The 22,479-nt window shown below is 32.9% G+C and overlaps 1 protein-coding gene across 1 annotated transcript; it reads right to left on the reverse strand.

The window, feature by feature from the left end:
- Positions 1–1,533: 1,533 nt before the first annotated feature.
- Positions 1,534–6,888, reverse strand: LOC127701952 (solute carrier family 23 member 2-like). The gene is made up of 3 exons (XM_052205927.1): positions 6,671–6,888; positions 5,754–5,910; positions 1,534–1,805 (listed from the first exon to the last, which is right to left on the reverse strand). Exons 1-3 carry the CDS (start codon positions 6,857–6,859, stop codon positions 1,534–1,536), a joined length of 618 nt encoding a protein of 205 aa, XP_052061887.1. The 5' UTR covers positions 6,860–6,888.
- Positions 6,889–22,479: the final 15,591 nt, after the last annotated feature.

The following is a 22,479-nucleotide window of genomic DNA, read 5'->3' on the forward strand; positions in this document are numbered from 1 at the left end:
TCGCACATTGGGACCCTTAAGCTTTCTATATTGCGCTAAATTACCTGAAAATGTATTGTCTAAGAAGAAAGCGACAAATCCACCAATCATTGGATTTGATAGAATAGTTTGTAGCAGGCGATCTAGGTCTGGTAGGCCTACAAAAATGGAAGAAATTTGTACTATCAGTCGTATAACCATAACAAGTTGATGATAATCATGATGACTGCATATTGCAGTATTGTAGTATTTCAACTTCAGAAAGTTAGTAAGTGACTTATTTTGTAGTTTTGATGAGGCTGTTCATATCTTGTAGCACTTCAACTTGTGATTTAATGCTAAAAATTTCCACTTGAAATACGGCTTCTTAGGATAGAATTAAGATATTAAATTGCAGTGGACGGGGACTGAAGACATCGTTGTGTATCGATATACTAAGAGTATTATTTATTTTGGAGTAAAAATTGTCAAAATACACAATAACGGTAAACAACTCAGTAACTAATTCAATTAAAAAAAATCGAATCGCGAGAAAATGTTTGAAAGCTTTAGATGCTGTGTATCTATTGGTTTGATTATTAATACAGTGTATACTAGTTTTTCGTTTATTGTTTTTGTCATAAATAATCAGACAGTAAGTTTTCTCATTTTAAATGTTTTACACTTTGTCACCCAGGGAGGTCTTTTACAGTTAACTTCCAATACGAGCTTTCCTCAATTGTTAAAAGCCGTAATTAATTGTTTACATTCTATTCCTTTAATCTCTAATGGATAATTTTCTCATTGGTAATCAAACGACATCTTATTATTTTTTTTATGTATATATCTGAGCTATTTGATAAACATACTTTATGACAAGAATTGGAAAAGTTGCATCAATGGTAAAAAAAGTATTCATTTAATGCATACATTTACACAATACCACATCAAATAAACTCATAATAAATACTAGAATTAACAAGTTTATAAAATAAAAATATCACCTGTTGAAAGTGACTCTGGATGTTTCTTTGTCCAATTTGGAACCATTAAGCCAATTAACAAAGATATTCCAATGACAGCTAAATTTCTAGAGGAATTTAAGTCTATATACTGGAGGTTTGACATTACAAGTCCAAGAAATGTTCCAAATGCAACAACAGATATGCCTCCAATGACTGGGTCAGGTATAGTAACAAACACAGCAGTAAGTTTTCCTAACACAGAAAACACTATCAAGATAATTGCAAAAACTTGATAAACTCTTCTACTAGCGACCTATAATAAAAGACATTTTAAAATGCAATTATTTTTACTGTATTATTACACGTTAACAACGACGAAGGCCTCATTTTGAGAGCTCGATAAAGTATTATTACAAAAACTTCAATGTGATATTTTAATTATTCAGCTTTATTTTTTTATATTTTGAAACCAAAATGTTAATTGTGAAAAAAATGAATCATTTTACATTTTTACTAACAATAATTAATATATACATATCATTTACTGTTAACAAAAGTTCACTGATTATTTATGAATGTTTGTGTGTTCTGATTTTGCAAAGATTTAATTTTAAAGTATCTTACGTACCTTTGTCATTCCAATGGTACCAATATTTCCACCATATGTTGTTGTAGCATGTCCTGCTCCAAAAAATCCAGCTATCATACTCATGAAGCCCTCAAATGCTATCCCACGATTCACTGCATGGAGTGGTGGTGGAGGAACATGAGACATTTTTGCACATGCGTAGTAATCGGCTATTGAGTCTATAATTGAAGTCAGTGTTGCAGTAAAAAATGCCACAAACACACCACCATCAAAACCAATTGATCCAAATTGACCTAGGTTGAGAAAAGTTCGACATTTTAACGCCTTCGTGTATATTTGACAGAAGGAAAATAAAATAATATACTGTCATTGTTTCAGTACATTCTAAAATAGAGGTCAAATATACTAAGATACTGACAGTTTTTCTCCAATGTCAATCACAAAAGAAGGATAATTAGTTTCCGCAAGAATGTAGACTGTTTGTCGAAAAACACATCCATAAAATTTGGTCGTATTCCATTTTTTGTGCATATTTAGAATGTCACAACATTATTGGATTAATGATGTGTCACATTCGTATTTTCTTATTTTTCTAGTATCATTATTACAGTCATGCATCATGTATGGACCATGACGAGATCGGTTATAAATAATGCATATTTTAAGGTTTTTCTTGTCGTAGAACACACCGAGGGGTGTCAGGATTGATTAAATGAAAGACCGACCGTAGGGAGGTCTTTCATTGGGCAACCCCGACACCCCGAATGACTTATATACCGTCGAAAAATATTCTGTTTTTTACGATTTTGCAGAAATTTCTATCCTATTTTACCGATCATTAAAGTGGGAGGAGATTCTGCTCAAATGAGTCTGGTTATAACCACGCCCAACATTTCAATTATAATGTATATGCAAATAAGGTGAAAATAATTCACAAAAATAAAACTCACTAATTAAGATATAAAAGTGTGTAATCATTGTCTAGTTATATTAAAATAAATCCGCATTACGACCATGGATGATATAGATTTGTTAGAGTGGGACCCGATTTTTCTTACACAAAGTTCGTATTCTAAAGTATGTGAAAAAGAAGAAAGTGATATTCTAAGTTGTTTTGATTTAAAACAAGGTGATAATGATTTGGGTATTACCCGTAATCAATTTAGACATGGTCAACCAGAGACAGCAAAATCCCTTCAAAACAAGATTAAGGAATCGGTACCGAAAAATTCAGTCAAAAAATATAAATGAGGTTTTAATGTTTTCAATAGTTGGCAAGCCGAGCGCCGTTTACGTCCGATATCAGATAATTTAGGAATTCCTCCGAATTGTTTGGAAAAGGATTTGGTACACATGGACAAAACAGAACTGTCCACTTCGTTAGAATATTTCATTGCCGAGGCCAAAAAAAAAAGATGTAGGTAAATATCCGTCCAACAGTAGTTATGACCTGTTTTCCTCAGTACAGGGATATATTCGTCATCAAAAATCATCTAGTATAAACTTCTTCACGGATCCCGAATTTCCTCGGGTTAGACAGTGTTAGATGCTGTCATGAAAGAAAGGGCCACCGAAGGTCTCGGTGCAAATACGCGCAAGCAGGCTGATGTGATATCGGTAAATGAAGAAACGGCATTATATGATAAGGGTATCCTTGGCGTTGATAATCCCCAACAATTTCTAGACACGTTGCTTTATAATTGTGGTTTGCATTTTGCATTAAGGGGAGGCAATGAACACCGACGGCTCAGACTTAATACTAATCCGCAAATAACTGGCCCGTTTCAAGATAAGGATGCTAAATTAAGATACCTGTTGTACAAAGAGGACGTTTCAAAAGCTAACGCAGGTGGCCTTAAGCACAGAAAAGTTGCTCCAAAATGTGTCCAAGCATTTGAAAACCCAGAAAACAGGAATAAATGTATTGTTACAGTATTTGAAAAGTACAAGTCACTTTGGTAAGTAGCTTATTATTTATGAATAACTTTATAAAAGGGGGGGGGGGGGCTTATATTTAACGCGTTAACACAGATTATTTTTCAACACTTACAAAAAAACAAACCCTGACAAATGGTATTCCTAATACGTGAGGATGACAATAGAAGAGGGGAGAAAGATACCAGAGGGACATTCAAACTCATAGATCGAAAATTAACTGACAACGCCAGTGGTATCCCCCCTCCCCCAAATTTAAAATATGAATCCCTCTCTGTGCCGATTTCCTTATAAAGGTATAGAACATGAGAAAATATGAAAACTGAATCGTGTAAAGAATATACAAACAATGTATAGAACTTTTAATATAAACTTTAAAAAAAAACAAAGGCAGCAGAAAATCGTCTAATGTACATGTAACACATCAAAACAAAAAACACAAAACAGACATCCAAAGGTCGCATTAAATTTTCCAATACGAATCCACAGGATTTCATACTCTTTTCTTTAATATATCTTCTCATGCTTGAATATGATAAATTCTGAAATAAAAGTGTTTTGAACAGTTTTTCGTGGTTGATCTAATCTAACGTAATGTCCTTTTAATTTACCTATTATTTAAATCATCTTTACATTATTACATTATGTGTGTTTGAAGTAAAATTTTACATTACGTTTTCTGGTATTTCAGTCCAACAAATGGAGGAAAGGATTGTTTTTACCTTACAACTTTAAAACATGTCAAAGATGGACAATGGTATAGCAAAACTCAAAACTGAATACAAGGCACTGTGAAACGGTTGTGCACAAGTATTGGACTGGAAAACGTACAAACCATAGCCTCCGAGCATCAGCAGCTACACGTCTTAATAATGCTGGCATACAAGAACAACGTGTGGCCGAAACAACAGGTAATATAATAGTAAAATAAAACGTTATAATTTCTAGTCTTTTATTTTTAACATTCTTATTTAGCACACACAAAATGGCATGAAAAAAAACACGAAGGGTTTCCTTGTCTGCATGCTATTACCCAATATCTGTTCTTTTTCACTGTTGTTTCAATTGCTTTAATAGAGAACTGATGATTGTAACAAAAATGTATAATTAGCTTTGTACAGAGACATCACGAAACGAACAAAGATAAGGGATTGTATCTGTCCCGATCACGAATATTTGGGTAATCAGATTTACTATTAATTGCCCGCTCGTCTGTTTGTCCGGCATGCTTGAGTTACTGGTCAAATTTTGAGTTTTATTCCATTTATTGTGGTTTATGAATATGCATTTCAATAAAAAAGTGCTAACGTAAACACAAAAATAATTATAAGCTATGTATTGCAGGTCATCGTAGTAAAGCAGCAAGAGTTTACAAAAGGACTTCTGCCGATCAACAAATAGAGGCATCGAACATCTTGTATGGATTAAGACCGTCAGATGGAAGTAAGAAGGCAAAACCATCAGCAGCTGCCGGTGCACCAGTTGGAAGTACTTCGGTTGAATGTTCAACAGACGAGAGTGACAAAAAAATGTGACTTGCAACTTTTCTTTCAATTTTTCGCATGTAAAATAAAAGGAATAAAATCTGTTTACAAACAGTAACAGTAGTATTTTAATCAGGATAAAATAATGCATTATTTTAAGCCTTGGAGCACATTTCATTGAAAATGGTATCGTCCAGGTTGATTCTGCAAAAGAATGACCTATCGTTCAGAAAGAAAATAACTCCATATAGGTATATAAATTCGAATAAACAAGGTTATTTCATATACATAAAAATATTTCACAAGAAAGTTCAACAATGTTTTTATACAAGAATTTTGAATAACGAATGTACCGAATGTACCTGGTATATTCTGTTTATTTGATGGGGAAACGCTTGTTATGATCACCATTTGAACAATTTGTGCATGTTTTGTTATTACATTTTATGCCTGTACTATAGCCAGCAAGGGTAATTTATTGTTGTACCGATTTATTCGCAGTGAAATGTTTATTAGTATCTGGCCACTGCTGCATTACATCTTGTTTACCGTGCAAATTACAGAAAGTATGATTTTTAATGGAGGTTACTTAAAATTGTATTACTGTTAACCTGTCTCTGCTACATATTTAAGAGATTACGTTGAAAGAGCCATTAATACAATTATCGTTTTTTTATTCTTTTCACCTTTAACTGCACCACAACTTAGTATTCTTTAAATAAGTAAACATTCCAAATTGTGTCTTGCTTCTATCCAAGAATTATATGCCATTACTATGGCTGATGTAATAAATCTAAGTACACTGTACGGGTCTGTTCTAACCTGGATATGGGACATAGAACCATGGTGTTTTATTGATGGTACCAATACCATAGTCTGCTCTTGCTTTATACTGTTCACTGTTCGGGTCATCCGAAATAGAATTGGTACTAGTCATGATTCCAGATACTGTCCAACCAATCATCATTGCCAGAAGAATCTGTAATATAAAAAACGAATAAGTAACAACGTATTTATATTGTTTCCACATTAAAGGATATCATGTGCAAGTAATTTCCATTTCAAAGTCAACGCCTTTACAACCCCTTAAATCTAAAAAAGGAAGATTTGATTATTTCAGTTACAGTTTCACGTAAGAACCATGAAATTACGAAAATTTTGTTTGATTGATATTGTAGTCATGAAGATAACGTGGATCCATGGATGCTGTATTTCATTGGGAAATAAAACAATACTATAGAACACCACGTGATTATTTTCTAACCATGAAATGTAATTATATACGATTGAAACTTAAGAAACAAAACAAAAGCTTACAGATTTTCCTTTTATACAAACTTGCATTTACACGGCTTCTGCGAAAGTTAAACACCTCGCCGGTCTCGTTGTAGCGTACTCGCCTCTAATGTGCAAGGTCCTGGGATGGTACCGATCAAACCAAAGGCTAGAATATTGGTATTCGCCGCTTCCCTGCTAATTCCACAGCATTAAGGAATAAGAGCAAAGTCCCGATGGCGCAGAGTCAGAATAATGTTACCATGTGAACTAACAGTACACGTTATAAACCCTACGATGTATGTCGGTCTAGTACAAAGTATGGTTCATATTCAAATCACATTAACATTGTCTCGTTCTGATATGCGCTTAACAATTGCCACTGGACGTTAAACGTAAATCCATCATCATTTCCGATAGTTTCTCTTTGTGGAATTGCTGCTGGGAACGTAATCATGACTTACAGCTAACACTTGTTGTAACGGGAATCTTATGATGTGAAAACCTTGTGATCTAGACCATACTGGTAATGGCATGGCCCATCCTCCTAGATATACCGCTAATATGATACCTATAGCTGTCGTTCTGCAAATACATGATAAATAAATTTGAGATGTTACGTTTATAAGATTCTCTTTACCTTTCTGTGTCATTGCAGCTTGTAAGTCAGGTAATACTTATAAAGTTGAGAGACTAAAAACAAGATCTGATTCTTATTTATTCATCTTAAAGTGAGCATGAATGAGTATACTGTAATACAACAATACACTTCCTTAACAATTAAAGTAAAAAAGTTTAAACAACAGTGAACAAACGGTTTTTAATGCCACGAAAGAAAAGAATATCATTTTGTTGAAAAGCTGTATTCTCCGTTGTGATCCGTGGCAGTGAAAAATATCTATAAGGTTTCAGCAGCACCACTTACATGGCTGATATGCCCCAATGAGCGTCGCAGAGACCTGTGACAATTGTGTTGAATTCTATTCCAATAAGAAGCAATGTTGGAATAACTGTTATTGGACCTATAAATTTTAACAGTAATCCGACCAGTCCCGTCAATCCTATTAAACAATGTAACAATCCTGCAAATATAAGACTTCCTTGGAGCTGCAAATACAATATGTAATGGTTGATTAAATTAGGGTTAATGACAATCAATAGCTGCATCATATTATATAATTATGTAAAACACCATGTGTACTTTAGAGAAGTTATTTATAGTATACCTAAACAAATAAATTAATTAATTGATGCATTAATTAATTATGAATGGTCAAAATCTTAATAAAAAATAAAGTAATACATCCATAATTAATATTCGACAAAAAATGAGGAAATTGAACAGTTAAATATATCAAGAAATCTCTATCTGAACATTACTTTTGACCGTTTTTTATTTAATTATTTGAAATATCAATTTTGTATGTGACTTTTGTCTAAAATATCAGTCTACAACGAAAACAGATAATTCCATAATACCGTCTGTAACTTGGGTATATGTAATCTGAGCGTAACCTTTCAAGATCAAATGTCTCATTCCCAATTGTAAACAACCTCTCTGTGAAAAAGAAATATGAGATAAACGTTATCTATATAAGATATTTACAGTGGTTTTTTTTTATAAATAATTGAAATAATTCTGTGAATCGATTGAAATCTACAAGGAAGTTTCAAGATTTACCGTTACCTTTTGCTTTTACACAGGAAGGGTTTGGGTTTTTTGTTTGTTGTTGTAAGTTTTGTTTTGCTTTACATTGTTGCTCTTCCATTGATACGGTATTTTTTGGTATATTTACTATTAGCCAAATGTTGAATTATATGAAACACTAAGATTTTGTTTCCCCAGGAATAGATGGACTGATCTAGATTTGGTACTATTCTTTATTTATTTTTTTCGTTTTCAATGCCTTCCATGTCATTTTTTAAATTAGCTTTTCATCTGTTTTGATTGGATAGTCACTGATGATTTTTATGCAGACGAAACTTGCGTTTGGCGTTTTAAATATTATTCTGCTATCTTTGATGAGCTTTTACAACCACTGAGTCGGTTCCACGTTCCGTTCCAAAAGGTACCATCAACGTAGCAGCTAACGCTTTTATCTGGACATGAATTATCGTATATAATCTTTATTTCAAGAGGATAACTCATTAGCAAAAGCAAATCCTCCTCCGGGTAATAAGTATCATTTATACGGTCGTTTTCATAAGTTAACTGTTAATAAAATGCTGAATTATTCAAAAAAACACCCCTCCTCAAACCCCATGTCATAGATGACATTAGCTGTAATTGTTTAGAATTTATGGTTTATAATGCAATCTAGCTTAGTATTCGATTCAGCATTCCAGTATTTCTAAAATGATGTGACACTGATGTTCATTTTATTGACGAAACGCGCATCTGGCGTAATGAGTTATAAGTCTGATATATCTTTGATGATGAAAGTGTACAATTATTAGATCAACGCCATTGCTGGCGGACGTTTTTCCAGTCCAGTAGTCAGCACACCAGTGCTGACATGAAATTTCATTGATAAGGTAATTTCGTTTTACTGTGAATAACAAAAGAGACGGAAGATACCGAGGGAACATTAAAAACATTAAAAAAAGTCGAAGAGAAACTGACAACGCAATAAAAAAAAAAGACGAGAGAACAAGTCCACAAAACACTGTAAAGAAAACTAAAGACCGAGAAACACGAACCCCATTAAACTTGGTGAAGTTTTTTTTACCCCAAGTGATATATGGCCAGGTTTGGCTCAATATATTTGAGAATGTTTTGTTTTCAATGCTCACAAACTGCGTATTTGAATTGGTATTCCAGTTTCTTGGTTTCATGTATGACTCAAAGCTTAGTATATGACTCTCGTCTTAGTTTATACATTAGCTGTTATTTATGCGACATACGCATAAGCAGACAGACTTATTCCTAAATGTTTTTGCACCCCTATTGCCAGACTTATTTTTGAACTCATATGAAGCAAAATTCACACAAAACCTTCTTAGAGATAAAACAAAATAAAAAATGTATATATATATTGCTGATTTCAATGAGTGCTTATATCTTATATATCTAGAAGATATGTTTCATATCTTGACCTTTCCTCGAAATTAACACAGACGGAAGACTTCAAAATAAAATTAATGACAAACATGATGATTTCAACTTTCCATTGCTCAGCAGTAACACCATCTGCCACATCGTATGGCGTTTACATACTTCAATAGATTTATTACGCTTGTGCATCTTCCCACTATTCCGACTTCATTAGCAGGAGGCGTGCTCCTTAAACAAAAACTGCTCCAACAGAGTTATGGGAAAAAGAACGACCGCAATCTACACTACATAAGTTTTATGGTTTTATGGTCACCATCAAGAATTAGTTAACCGATACGACAAGTCTGTGTCTTAACTCACTAGCGACATGTTTTCGCATTCTTCGATCTTTTGAAAATACTAGAATAGTCTCTAATCTGTAATTTTACCGATTGTGTGAAAACTCCCCAGGCTCGTTAATTTATTACACCAGACGTGCGTTTGGTAGACATAAAAAACACCAGTGGCACTTAAATCGAAGATGTTTGAAGGCCAACATCAATTACAAAGTTGAAACGCATTAAAAACCAAAGATTTCGAAAGGTTGTGTCAAAAACGGCAATATATGCTTGGGAGTAGAAAATCCAAGTGTTTCGAATAATTCAATAATGTATTAACAGTAAATTTACAGAAAACGAACATATCAATGCTATTTCATGTCTTACACGAAAGTGGTAACTACTGGGCTGGTGATACCCTCGGAGACGAAACGCCCTCTAACAGTGACATCAACTCAGTGTTTGTAAAATTATCATGTCTATTCCCTTGACATCTCTTAAACAATTACAATTTACCTGTGCTATTATTGCCTACAGCATCTTTTGGACACGTCCACTCGGGTAGTGATGCTAATGCTAAAATGGGTATAACATATGCTTGAGTAGGACCTTGGAAAACTGGTAATCTGTAATAAATGATTTAATTTATTTATGATACCTGAAATAGCCAATATATATATGCATATACTGCAGTTGTAGATACTACTTGAGAAAGATTGTGTATCTTGTAAGCTATTTACTATTTTAGCTTTTTATAATGACTTGCTTTAGAAAAGGATTAATTTTTTTGTGAGTTTAACTACAATAGAGCTCCTTTTGTTGAGCCAAAAGATGTAAATATGAAACAATTACTGATCACCGCACTGTCATCAATAATTAGCAAACATAATACTGTATTGTAAGCTTTAAAAGGTCTAGGCATGATAAGATGTGAAAATATCTAAGTCGGAAAACCAAATACAAATATGACAGTGTATGAAATGTGTCTGTATTTATCAGGTCAATGAGTGCTCAACTCCCCATAAACTCGAGGGAGTGGTGCAAAAGCACAACGCAAGAAAAAACAATAAAAATTATTTATGTGCAGCTATGTCTATGAAAGGGAGTAAATTTTGTTAAAATCATACATTTGATTTGAATGAACGATGGAAATTTACAAAACTGCCAATCACATAACTCCTCATCATTCAAATGCTTTATATCACGATATTTCGGTTCTTTGATTAACATATTTCGAAGAGAAGTGTTGTTGATAATGTTAATGTCACCAATACTAACGTGACCAGCCGGATTATATATGAACGGGGAACTAGCACATGTACAACCAGTAGGTTTAGACTTAAAGTAGTCAATATTTCGATCCTGCAACACGTGTTTATATAATTGAAAACCATACCAAAAGTGTGGTATAGGTATATGATATGATAGGAGGAGACTTGTTTTTTTTTGATAGAACTGATCTATGATGAAGGATATTGCCTAAATGGTGGGGTCTAGACCTTTGTTGGCGAAGGAAAATTTTAGAATAGATCGTTTCTCTGTAACATCTTTCCCAATGTCAACTTGTCTGAAAAGTCTGTGCCTGGCAGTATGCGATATAACAACATTTAAGTTTTTATAGTTTTGAATGTGCATTTGTAACGGCGGTTTTCAAGCATAAGTTGTGCAAAGAATGAAGTTTCGAAATGGGAAGTGAATATAGCTTTGTGCAGATGGGATGAATACTCAACGGCCTTTGTATGATTGGAATAAAGCTTTTCTATATACTAGTAATTGAAAACCATACCAAAGGTGTGGTATAGGTATGAGATATGATAAGAACAGACTGATTTTTTTAATTAGGAATGTATTTTCGTATAATTGGCAAAAGGTCACCAATGGAAACATCATGAAGAGAAGGTGATGTAAAATGACGATGTGTTTGGCTGCTACTAACTCGAGGAGCAGGGTTTAAAATAGTCATCATTTTCACCGAGCTGCAGGAAGGGCTAGATAGAACCTATTTACCATCAATATTGTCATTTCAAATATTATTACGACTTAAGTTCAAACGCCTAATATCTTTGTTCCAAGCTATACCTTAACCTATATTTATCTGATTCTCTTACCATGAAAACTTGGCAAAGCTTTTTGTTCGACTTGTTGAATAAGTGAATTTTGTCTATACTGATGTCGAATGTAATCAGAACAGTAGTCCGAATATAATCGGAACAGTAGTACAAATGTAATCGGAACAGTAGTACGAATGTAATCTGAACAGTAGTACGAATGTTAACAGAACAGTAGTTCTAATTTAATCGGAACAGTAGTACGAATGTAATCTGAACAGTAGTACAAATGTAATCGGAATAGAAGAACGAATGTAATCGGAACAGTAGCACGAATGTAATCAGAACAGTAGGACGAATGTAATCGGAACAGTAGTTTGAATGTAATGGGAACAGTGGTAGGAGTGTAAATAGAACAGTAGTACGAAGGTTATGGGAACAGTAGTACGAATGTAAACATAACAGTAGTACGAATGTAATCGGAACAGTAGTACGAATGTTATCGGGAAAGTAGTACGAATGTAAACAGAACAGCAGTACGAATGTAATCGGAAGAGTAGTACGAATGTAATCGGAACAGTAGTACGAATATAATCGGAACAGTAGTACGAATGTACACAGAACACTAGAACGAATGTAATCGGAACAGCAGCACGATTGTAATCAGAACAGTAGTTTGAATGTAATGAGAACAGTAGTAGGAATGTAAACAGAACAGTAGTACGAATGTAATCGGAACAGCAGTACGAATGTAATCGGAACAGCAGCACGAATTTTTACAGAGCAGTCATACGAATGTAATTGGAACAATAGTACAAATGTAATCGGAACAGTAGGACGAATTTAATCGGAACAGTAGTATGAATGTAAACAGAACAGAAGTACGAAAGTAAACAGGACAGTAGTACAAATATAATCGGAACAGTAGTACGAATGTAATCAGGACAGTAGTACGAATGTAAACAGAACATTAGTACGAATGTAATTGGAACAGTAGTACGAATGTAATCGGAACAGTAGTACGAATGTAATCGGAACAGCAGTACGAATGTTAACAGAATATTGATACGAATGTAATTGGAACAGTAGTACGAATGTAATCGGAACAGTATTACGAATGAAATCGGAACAGTAGTACGAATGTTATCGGAACAGTAGTACGAATGTAAACAGAACAGTAGTACGAATGTAATCGGAACAGTAGAACGAATGTAATTGGAACAGTAGTATGAATGTAATTTTCTACTTTATCAAGCACGCCTTGCTTGCAAATTGCATTCATTTGCTTTTTATGATTTGAAAAGGAATAGAATTTCGCACCTCTATAATCAGCAATCATAACAATCCCACCTGGAATGTTTTTTTTATATTTTAGTTACCTCACTCCAAACGTTACTTGTAGGAAAGTTGTAATTCCTGATAAGAAAATAGTGGTAGCCAATAGTTTTGTCTTCAAAATTTCATCCTCTTTGCCACAAACCGATCTAGATACTAGAACTGCTGTTATAACACAACCAGGAATGGACATTAAAGTTTGCTGAATTTATAGAATGCATTCAATAAAAGATAAACGATATGAAATAAAATCAGAAACATAGTATTGTTGAATTATAAAAATCAGAAACAGGAATTGATTCTTTTGTGTGTGTTTTTTTGTTTGCCAACGTATTGTCCAACATTCCGAAGAACATCAGTTTGGGTGGATGTGCTCTATATTACATTAATAAACGCATATGATTAATCTTTTATATCGCTTAACTATGAGTAAATTGTTTATCAAACGAAAATTAGCAATACAAGTGATAAATCCTTGTAGTTATTTTGAAAGTTGAAAGGAATATTGTAGACAATTTAATTTATATTATAGTACATCGATGAAAATTTTCCAAATATAATTGGAGCTAGTGATAAATTGATACTATAAAACTTCTTCAAAGATGATGTATTAAACATGAAGATGATAAGCTATTAGAATTAACTATTAAAACTAGAAAACAAATAGCACAAGTCAAAACACGTAGTAGAATGTATTTCTAATGATCAACTTGCACTTAATCCTGATTAGATTACCTGCACAGCAAAACATAAAGTTAGTAAAATCGGTGGACCATCACTGACTTTGTACACCAGTTTCCAAGACTCGTCAACTGTTTCTACATTCTTTTCGGGGTCTTTTTCTTCGTCAATTTCTCTAAGCTTTGAAAGATACAATCCAGCATCTGATGGCCGTGAGGACGAGACGGATGTTCGTTTAGAAGGCAACTCAATGGGGATCGTCGATGATATAGACCCATTTCGTAACATGAAAACTTGATTCTGTAAACAAAAATAAACATTTAAGACTCAAAGATCTTGCGGTTCTCAATGCTCGTCAACTTTTTACTTTATTTCCCTCTTTTAAACTTTTTTGATTCGAGCGTCACTGATGAAACGCGCGTCTGGCACACCAAATTTTAATTGTATCAATGATGAGTTTATATAATACACTTTAATCCTTTTAATTTTAAGCCTCGCGAGGTTCTCCGAACAATATTTTTGATTATATTTTGTTGTTGGTGGTGGTTGTTGTTGTCAAAATGTTAAGGGACTATTCTTTTTGTGATATTAACTTCATTATTAATTCCGCCATATATGACATACCAGTATAATACTACTGAAATCGAATGGTTAGTATAATACACTATATGAATAACACACGGGAGGGTGATGAAGCAGATTGTTAGAAAGATATTGTGACCCGAGTCAAAACCGAGGTAGTTGTTGGTTTTTCGACGGTTAAACATCTGTTCTATCATTTTTCTTAGGTTCTATCTTGCTCTGTCACACTCTCAGCTATATGTTATCAAATATATTATTCTGCATGTTCTGTTATTATTGTCTTTTGAATTATGGATTTTTCTATTTTATTATTTTCTTTGGAGGGGGCAGTTATAAGTAGAAATTAACAGCAAAGATGGTTTTCGCTGAGCCATGGGTTAGATTTATAAGGGTTGTAAAAATATAAACTTGGAACGGAAGAACCCGCATTTTGCGAATATGGTAAAATATATCCCCAGCGTTTCCATTAAATTGGCAAATGTGCTGCATAGAGGCTGTAACACAATCCCCGTGATATAGGTGTGTACTGGTATTTTTATTACCATATTCTTAATTATGGCGTATTAATACTCAGGACAACTTCTCTTATACTTCCCTACTTTCTCTGTTCCGTTTTATCTTTTTTCAAATTTTTTTTATCAAAGTTATTTTGCAGTCTATCCGAATTATAAGCTCTATTTACACATATTCTGCTCCTAGGTGTAACCACCGCTTCCAGAGTGTAAGGCAGCATTCATTCATCTGAACAGGTTTGCTTTCAACTACGAGCATTTCTTACGTCTCCAATTTATACCACATTTATTTTATTTCAAAAATATGACCAACTGCTGCTTTTTGAAAGGCTGAATTTATGTGATGATTTATAAGTCGTACTTTTGTACATTATATGATGGAACAATTCTATTTTAAAAATATATTTTAAAGACACCAGACTCGTTACCATTTGAATTTCAACATTAAAGTTTAATTTTTGAAACAGCCTAGGAAGGAAAGGTAATTTATTTTGCGTTCTTTAGTATCAGCTCAAATTCAAATGTTATCATGATTAACATGTTCAAATATAAGGATAACATATACTTCAAGCAAACTTTCCAGCACAAACAAAGTTTCAACAAACGCCATAATTATTATGACAACTAATACACTCTATGAATTTGTTTTTGTCCCGGCTGATAAGGCTGCCAATAATATCATTATTGTTTGACGTAAATTTTGCATAGAGGTTCTGCAAAAGGAAATCACGAATTCACATACATTCCAACTGACTCCATTTTCGGAAAATGACATCTGTAACAAACATAAACTTTTAGCTACCTCTTTACAAGCAGAACCATGCGTTTACAATGAAAGTTCCAACTATGTACTGTCTTCCGAGGCTGCACAATACACCATACAAATATAGATTTATTTCGTCTTCAAGCCATTGTTCCACTACTAAACTGTCTATTCAATTTACTAGTACACTTGGTACAATAAAAAACCTGCGGCTCTATTCACAAAAAATCTTAAGAGCAAAAATACTCGGAAGTCGTACACATTTCAGTATAACTTACGATCAATTTTAATCGTAAGATTTTTTGTGAAAAGAGTCACTGGTAATAAATTGTTGAAATAAGGCCTTTGAAAAAAGTGGGATTAATTACTTTTGGAGTGTCAAAATATCGTTGGAAGTACTTGACAAATTGCATACTTATATTGGTGATTTCGAATCTGTTCAACGTTTAGATTTTTCTACTCTATATACCACTTTGCCTCATAATCTCATTAAGAAAATATACACACATCTAATTAAATGGGCAATTAAAAAGTCAGAATAGGAATATATATGTTCAAACTCGTTTATGTCATTTCTAGTAACAAAAACAAAAGAACTATGTCAATTGGACCTGCTTTGATACGATAACTGCACTTGAATTTTTACTAGATAACATTTTTGTTCGCTATGGAGATTCCGTATATCGCCAAGTTATCTTAATTCCAATGGGGACTAACTGTGTACCACTTATTGAGGGCTTGTTTCTGTATTATTATGAATTACAATTTATGACTAAAATCAGCAAAGACCCATCAAAACAACATCTGATACAAAAATTTAATAACACTTTTAAATATTTGGATGACATTTTGACTCTCAATAATGACGATTTCAGTATGTACACTAAAGAGATTTATCCTGATGAACTGACTTTAAATAAAGCTAATACTAACAATGAACACTGCCCTTTCCTGGATCTTGATATCTATATCTAACGGGAAGCTTAATACCAAAATTTACGATAAAAGAGATGATTTTTCATTTCCTATTGTTAACTATCCATTTTTAGATAGTGACGTTCCCTTGTCACCATCTTATGGTGTTTCTATATCTCAACTTGTTCGATTCGCTCGTGTATGTAACAATGTATTTGATTTAAATGAAAGAAATCTCTGTATTACTGAAAAATTATTAAACCAGGGTTTTCGATATCACAAACTAGTCAAAACATTTACTAAATTTTATCATCGGTACAAGGACATCATTTGTAAATATAAATCAACAGGCATATATCTTATACGTTCAGGTATTTCACATCCAATCTTTTATGGTAATATTCTATAGAGGACAAAAATGTCGTCATTCACCTCAAAAGCTAACCAAACCTTTAAACAGACAAACACTTATAGGGTCTTTGCATCGGAAATAAACACATTTATTCTAAAACCAGTTAGTGGTATGATACGTGTTATGTTCCTCTCATATATTTTATGATTGTATAATACTAAACCCCTAAGGGGAGAAATTGTTCTTGATTTTCATATGATGAAGACATAATTTTTCAATCAGTTTAATTGAGGTCTGGAGCTGGCATGTCAGTAACTGCTAGTAGTCCTTTTTTAATTTATGTATCATTGTCATTTTGTTTAGGTTCTTCTGTTACCTATTCTGACATCGGACTCGGACTTCTTTTGAGCTGAGTTTTACTGTGCGTATTGCCGTGTGTTTGTTTATTCTACATTTGCTAGAGGTATAGGGGGAGGGTTGAGATCTCACAAAACATGTTTTACCCCGCCGCATTTTTGCACCTGTCCCAAGTCAGGTACATCTAGCCTTTGTTAGTGTTATGCGTTTTTTAATTTTAGTTCATTTATATGTTTCGGAGTTTAGTGTGACGTCAATTTTCACTGAACTAGTACATATTTTTGTTTTGAGGCCAGCTAAAGCCAGCCTCTGGGTGCGGGATTTCCTCGCTGTGTGGAGGGCCCATTGGTGGCCTTTTGCTGTTTTCTGCACTTTGGTCAGGTTGTTTTCTCTTTGACACATTCCCCATTTCAATTCTCAATTTTATTACATATGAAAGAAGGAGATGTGTTATGATTGCCAATGAGACAACTAGTCCTCAAAGTCCAAATGACGTGGATGTAAGCGATTATAGCTCACTATTTGCCTTCTTCGTCGTTTTAGTTTAAATCATCACGTATAAGCAAACACACTTACCGTAGTTGTAAATCTCCATAAAAAATGTAATGTGTCATTATAGACTGTCATATCTTAAATTATAAATTATTCACAATAAATTTTACAATTTGATGGGTTTTAATACTGAAATATAGATTATGGCATGTTATAAAACTTGGAATATGTTGTGCTGTCATTTTCCCCTCAAGTTGTTTTTAACGCAACATAGGTAACTCTTCAACCTCGATATTTCTAATAAGAATTTGGTGCATTGTCAATAAACACTAAATATTATGGTATATATGGCTATAGATATTATTAACTCAATTTATATTTCATGTTTGAGTTGTTTTTCTTGTGTATTGTCTACATTGCAATTGTTTAATATAAAAATCACTGTACTGATTATGCCCATAATGGGTCCTCTATTGGAAATAAAATTTATCTGATCTTATCTTATCTTATTGACTATGCAAATATCTTTTTTCACGTCTTCAGGTATATATATATACTATATAGGAGTATGAATTTCGAAAGCTAAAATCATTTTTTTTTGTATATGTCGCTGTACTGTGACTGATAGTGCGCTTAGGGACTGAGTTGCAAATTACTTTAGTACTTTGTTAGTTGGCTAAATATATTCTACCTTCTAATTAATGACACTTTCTTTAAGAAATTTTTCTAATTTTCCATAATCACAATGGATTTAATAATTGTATTTAGCGATATGATCTTCTTATATTTCTGTAAGATATTGTACGTTCAACATTGCTAAGTAAAAAAAAAAGTTAAAGGCCCCATTATATCCGTTATCAACACAATCGACCTTCGAATCGTTGCATTTCACTTAATCACTTAATCTAAATGTCTAGCGTGAAGCTTAATGTAACATATCTAGTTCATACAATTGAAATAAAAGTAGTTATGATATCATTCACAATACTCTTACATAATACAAAGTATAGGAAACATTAACCGACATAAAAATAGATTTAAAGAACATTGCATTACTTCCTTTTTACTTTACTGACACCAGTCTATTCTTAAATATTATTTTTGTAGATAAAAAAGCTCGGGGAGGGTGCATTTTAATCACTTGACAAAAAATACACATGTAGCTATCATGATTACGCCATTTCATGCCGAAAAAAAGAATTTATTATAATTCATGTCAAAATGCCAGATTTTGATTGGTTAATACGAGGGAGACAATTTACTCTGTCCTATGGTAAATACTCTATTACCCTTCACCGAGACGTTTGATCAAGTGTGCGGTTTATTAAATACGGATAGTTGTTATGTACAAGACGTCATAATTTATTACTTTGAATTTGAAATTTAATAGACAGTAATAACAGAACATCCAGTGTAATAAATTAAATAAAACATATCTGAGAGGGTGATAGAGCAGATTGTTACCCCTCAAAAAGACATTGTCAACCTTGGCTTCGCCACAGTTGACAATGTTTTCTCGGGGTAACAATCTGCTCTATCACCCTCTCAGCTATGTGTTATTTTATATAGTGTCCATAGTACACGGATGCCCCACTCGCATTTTTATTTTCTATGTTCAGTGGACCGTGATATTGGGAGCAAAACTCTAATTTGGCATGAAATTAAAAAGATCATATCATAGGGAACATGTGTACTAAGTTTCAAGTTGATTGAACTTCAACTTCATCAAAAACTACCTTGACCAAAAACTTTAAGCTGAAGCGGGACAGACGGACGGACGAACGAAAATCGAACGAACGGACGCACAGACCAGTAAACATAATGCCCCTACTGCTATCGTAGGTGGGGCATAAAAACTAGATTTGACAAATATCTTATGTATTTCCGACTGTTGTTTTAATTGCATCTGCGAAAAATATCGAAATCAGATTAGTTTCAGAAGTTTTTGATTTAATCATCAAACGTTTGATATATTTCATCTTAATTTCACAACCTTACTATACATTTTTAAGCACGAAAATGTGACCCATTCCAGCGGCTTATCACTACCACTCATCTATAGGTAGTGCCCCCCACCCCGAGATTTTACACGATGTAGCCGCCTTCGGAACAAAATATTTGACTAAAAGTTTCAGAGTTTCATTTACTTGTATTCTTTATCTATGAACCAAATGCTTTGTATATTTGACAGAAGTCAGTTTTAAATAAAACAAAAGAAAACATATATGGAGACACATTGTCATTTGCAGTCTATAATGATGTAATATTCACTCGTAGGCATTATGCATTATTTTTCTTTTAAATCATGAAATTGTCTGCAAAATTTCATATTACAACTCTAATATATGGGATTTGATATGTGGTCGTATTTAGAAACAACTTTGCACAATTCGAAACGAAGACCGTTAAAAAAATGCATCATTATGCCTGATACCATATTAAAATCGTCTTATAATAAATACTAGTGATAACTAGATTTTAGGCATTAATTATATATACATTAACCCATTTACGTAATGATACAAGATGCGTCTGTTGGTATACAAAGAATTGAATTATTCATTTTCCCTCATAAAATCAGTGGCTCTTCATATACTTTTTGCTGACCCCGGGATATCAAAGAAGGGGGTATTAATAAAGCTATAATATCTGAATATCTGAAATGAAAAAATAGTTTAAGCATTCAAGCCTTTAAAAATTTTATTAATTGTATTGATATATGAACAGGCTAATATAATCTGAACATTTATGTGCAAGAAGGTCACTTGTTATTATACACATGTTTAAATTGACATATTTGACCTACAATAGATATGAGCAACAGCCTTAAACAAAAATATAGTTTACACGCGTTTGCTTCTTTGAAAAATACATCTTGTAGCAAAATATATTTTCTTTGGTAAAGCTGTTTGTTGCTCGTATGAATAAATGTATTAAAGACTGGATCTCAAAAAGAGGCCATTTTGACCATTTATGCAATTTTCCACCAAATGCAAAAATTTGAAGCCCTAAAACAAATGCATCGACATGAAAAATGTGAAACAATTCAAATGGGAAACCTTACGGCCTAATTTATAAAAAAAAACACAATTTACGCAAAACAAATATGACAGACATGAACCCAACTACAATCATTGAACCACAGGTTCCCGACTTCCTGACTTGGGACAGACATTTAAAGTAGTGGCAGGATTAAATATGTTTGTGAGAGCTCATCCCTCCCCCAACCCCGGACAGTGGTGTTTTAACAGCACAACATAAGAACAAACTGTAACTAGAGAGCCTGTTTTGCTCACCTAGGTCTATGTGCATCTTCAACAATGGACACTCCCCAAAATTGTAGACTAGAATAGAATTCATTACAGAAATCTTTTTGGTTGATCTTGTATTGCTATTTTTTTTTCTTTTTCAATTAATTGTCTTTTAAGGGCAATTACTTTTATAAAGAGTCTACTAACGATTTCGGCAAACTTTGACTTATTTGCAGATTTTGTCTTGTTGATCATTTTTGCTATTTAATGTGTCTATCTATCTATAATAGGTTTCAAGATATATATCTAATTTCATTAATAGATACAACCAGACAAAGAGAATATGCATCGTTAAGTTTAAACTGAGACTGAATTTATTCTTAAAAGAATATAATTACAATTGTAATATATACGTGCATTATGTCTCATGTTTGAACAGTCATTTATTTACATTTATGAAAATTATATGTAACGTATGAGCTGGGATGCGTATCCAAAGTTAGTTAAATATCTAAATTTTAAACGGTCGTGAATGAAAAAATACTTGCGTGGTTTCAATTCACAAGGTTTTTAAATCCTTGCATCTCACAAAAAACGTAGTTAATATTTTACAATAATCATAACAAAATTTAATTACTATCATAATGTTAATTATTTTATACTGTTTAGTATGGGTCTATAAGTCTCTGCTTATATTTTGTATAGCAATTTATTCATATAGTTTTAGACTTTTAAAGAGATTCATTTGATAAATAAAAAGTCCATCCTTAGATACTTGACGTATATATTCTAAATTTTCGGAAAATATTTACGAACAGGAATGTATGTTTATCATAAAATTTCAATTGTGATTTTTTTTTAAATAGTTCAACCTAATAACATCTAAATATTTGTACTGGGGTACGGTTTTGAAAATTGTATTCATTGTGTTGACCAGCTATCTTACACGTCTTGAATAATTCAAGGCCGTACTTTGACCAATGAAGGTTTACTTTTACAAATTGTGACTTGGATGGACTGGTGTGTTACTCTCAAGAAAAATATACGAAACCTTCTTATAAGTTTCATGCCACAGGCTTTCACTTCACATGTTCACTTCACATGGAAATTTGACTATACATTTATCTATTCAACATCTACCATGAGTACAGACAGCTTTAATAAACGAGTTGAGAATATGAAGGCATTTATGCAGGAAACAAAATATAAAGAGATGATTGATAAAATAAATGCACCCAGGTTATAAAGCAAACTGTGTGATTTCATTTATATTGCGATTGGTTTGTACAGTTTGCATTAGACGTCCGGTTTGTAAAAACTGGGATTTGCAAAAGGGTTATGAAAAAATGATGGACATTCCCAATTAAGTTATAAATAAATAAAATATTTGAGCTTTAAAATAGTAGCTGTATATATGTACTTTAATATTTACACCTATCCAACATTGCTTTCAATTGACTTGTGCAAAATGTATACACAATTACATAGTTTTAATAATAGTGTTTTAACATAATCATTATCTATTCACAGTCAATTAGATCTATTTCATTTCAAGAGCAAACAAAAATTCAGCATTAATCTTTTAAAGAAAGCAACTTGTTTGATATTTTGTA

The sequence above is a fragment of the Mytilus californianus genome, unplaced genomic scaffold (genome assembly GCF_021869535.1).
Source record: "Mytilus californianus isolate M0D057914Y unplaced genomic scaffold, xbMytCali1.0.p SCAF_5, whole genome shotgun sequence".
In the NCBI taxonomy this organism is placed as follows: Eukaryota; Metazoa; Mollusca; class Bivalvia; order Mytilida; family Mytilidae; genus Mytilus; species Mytilus californianus.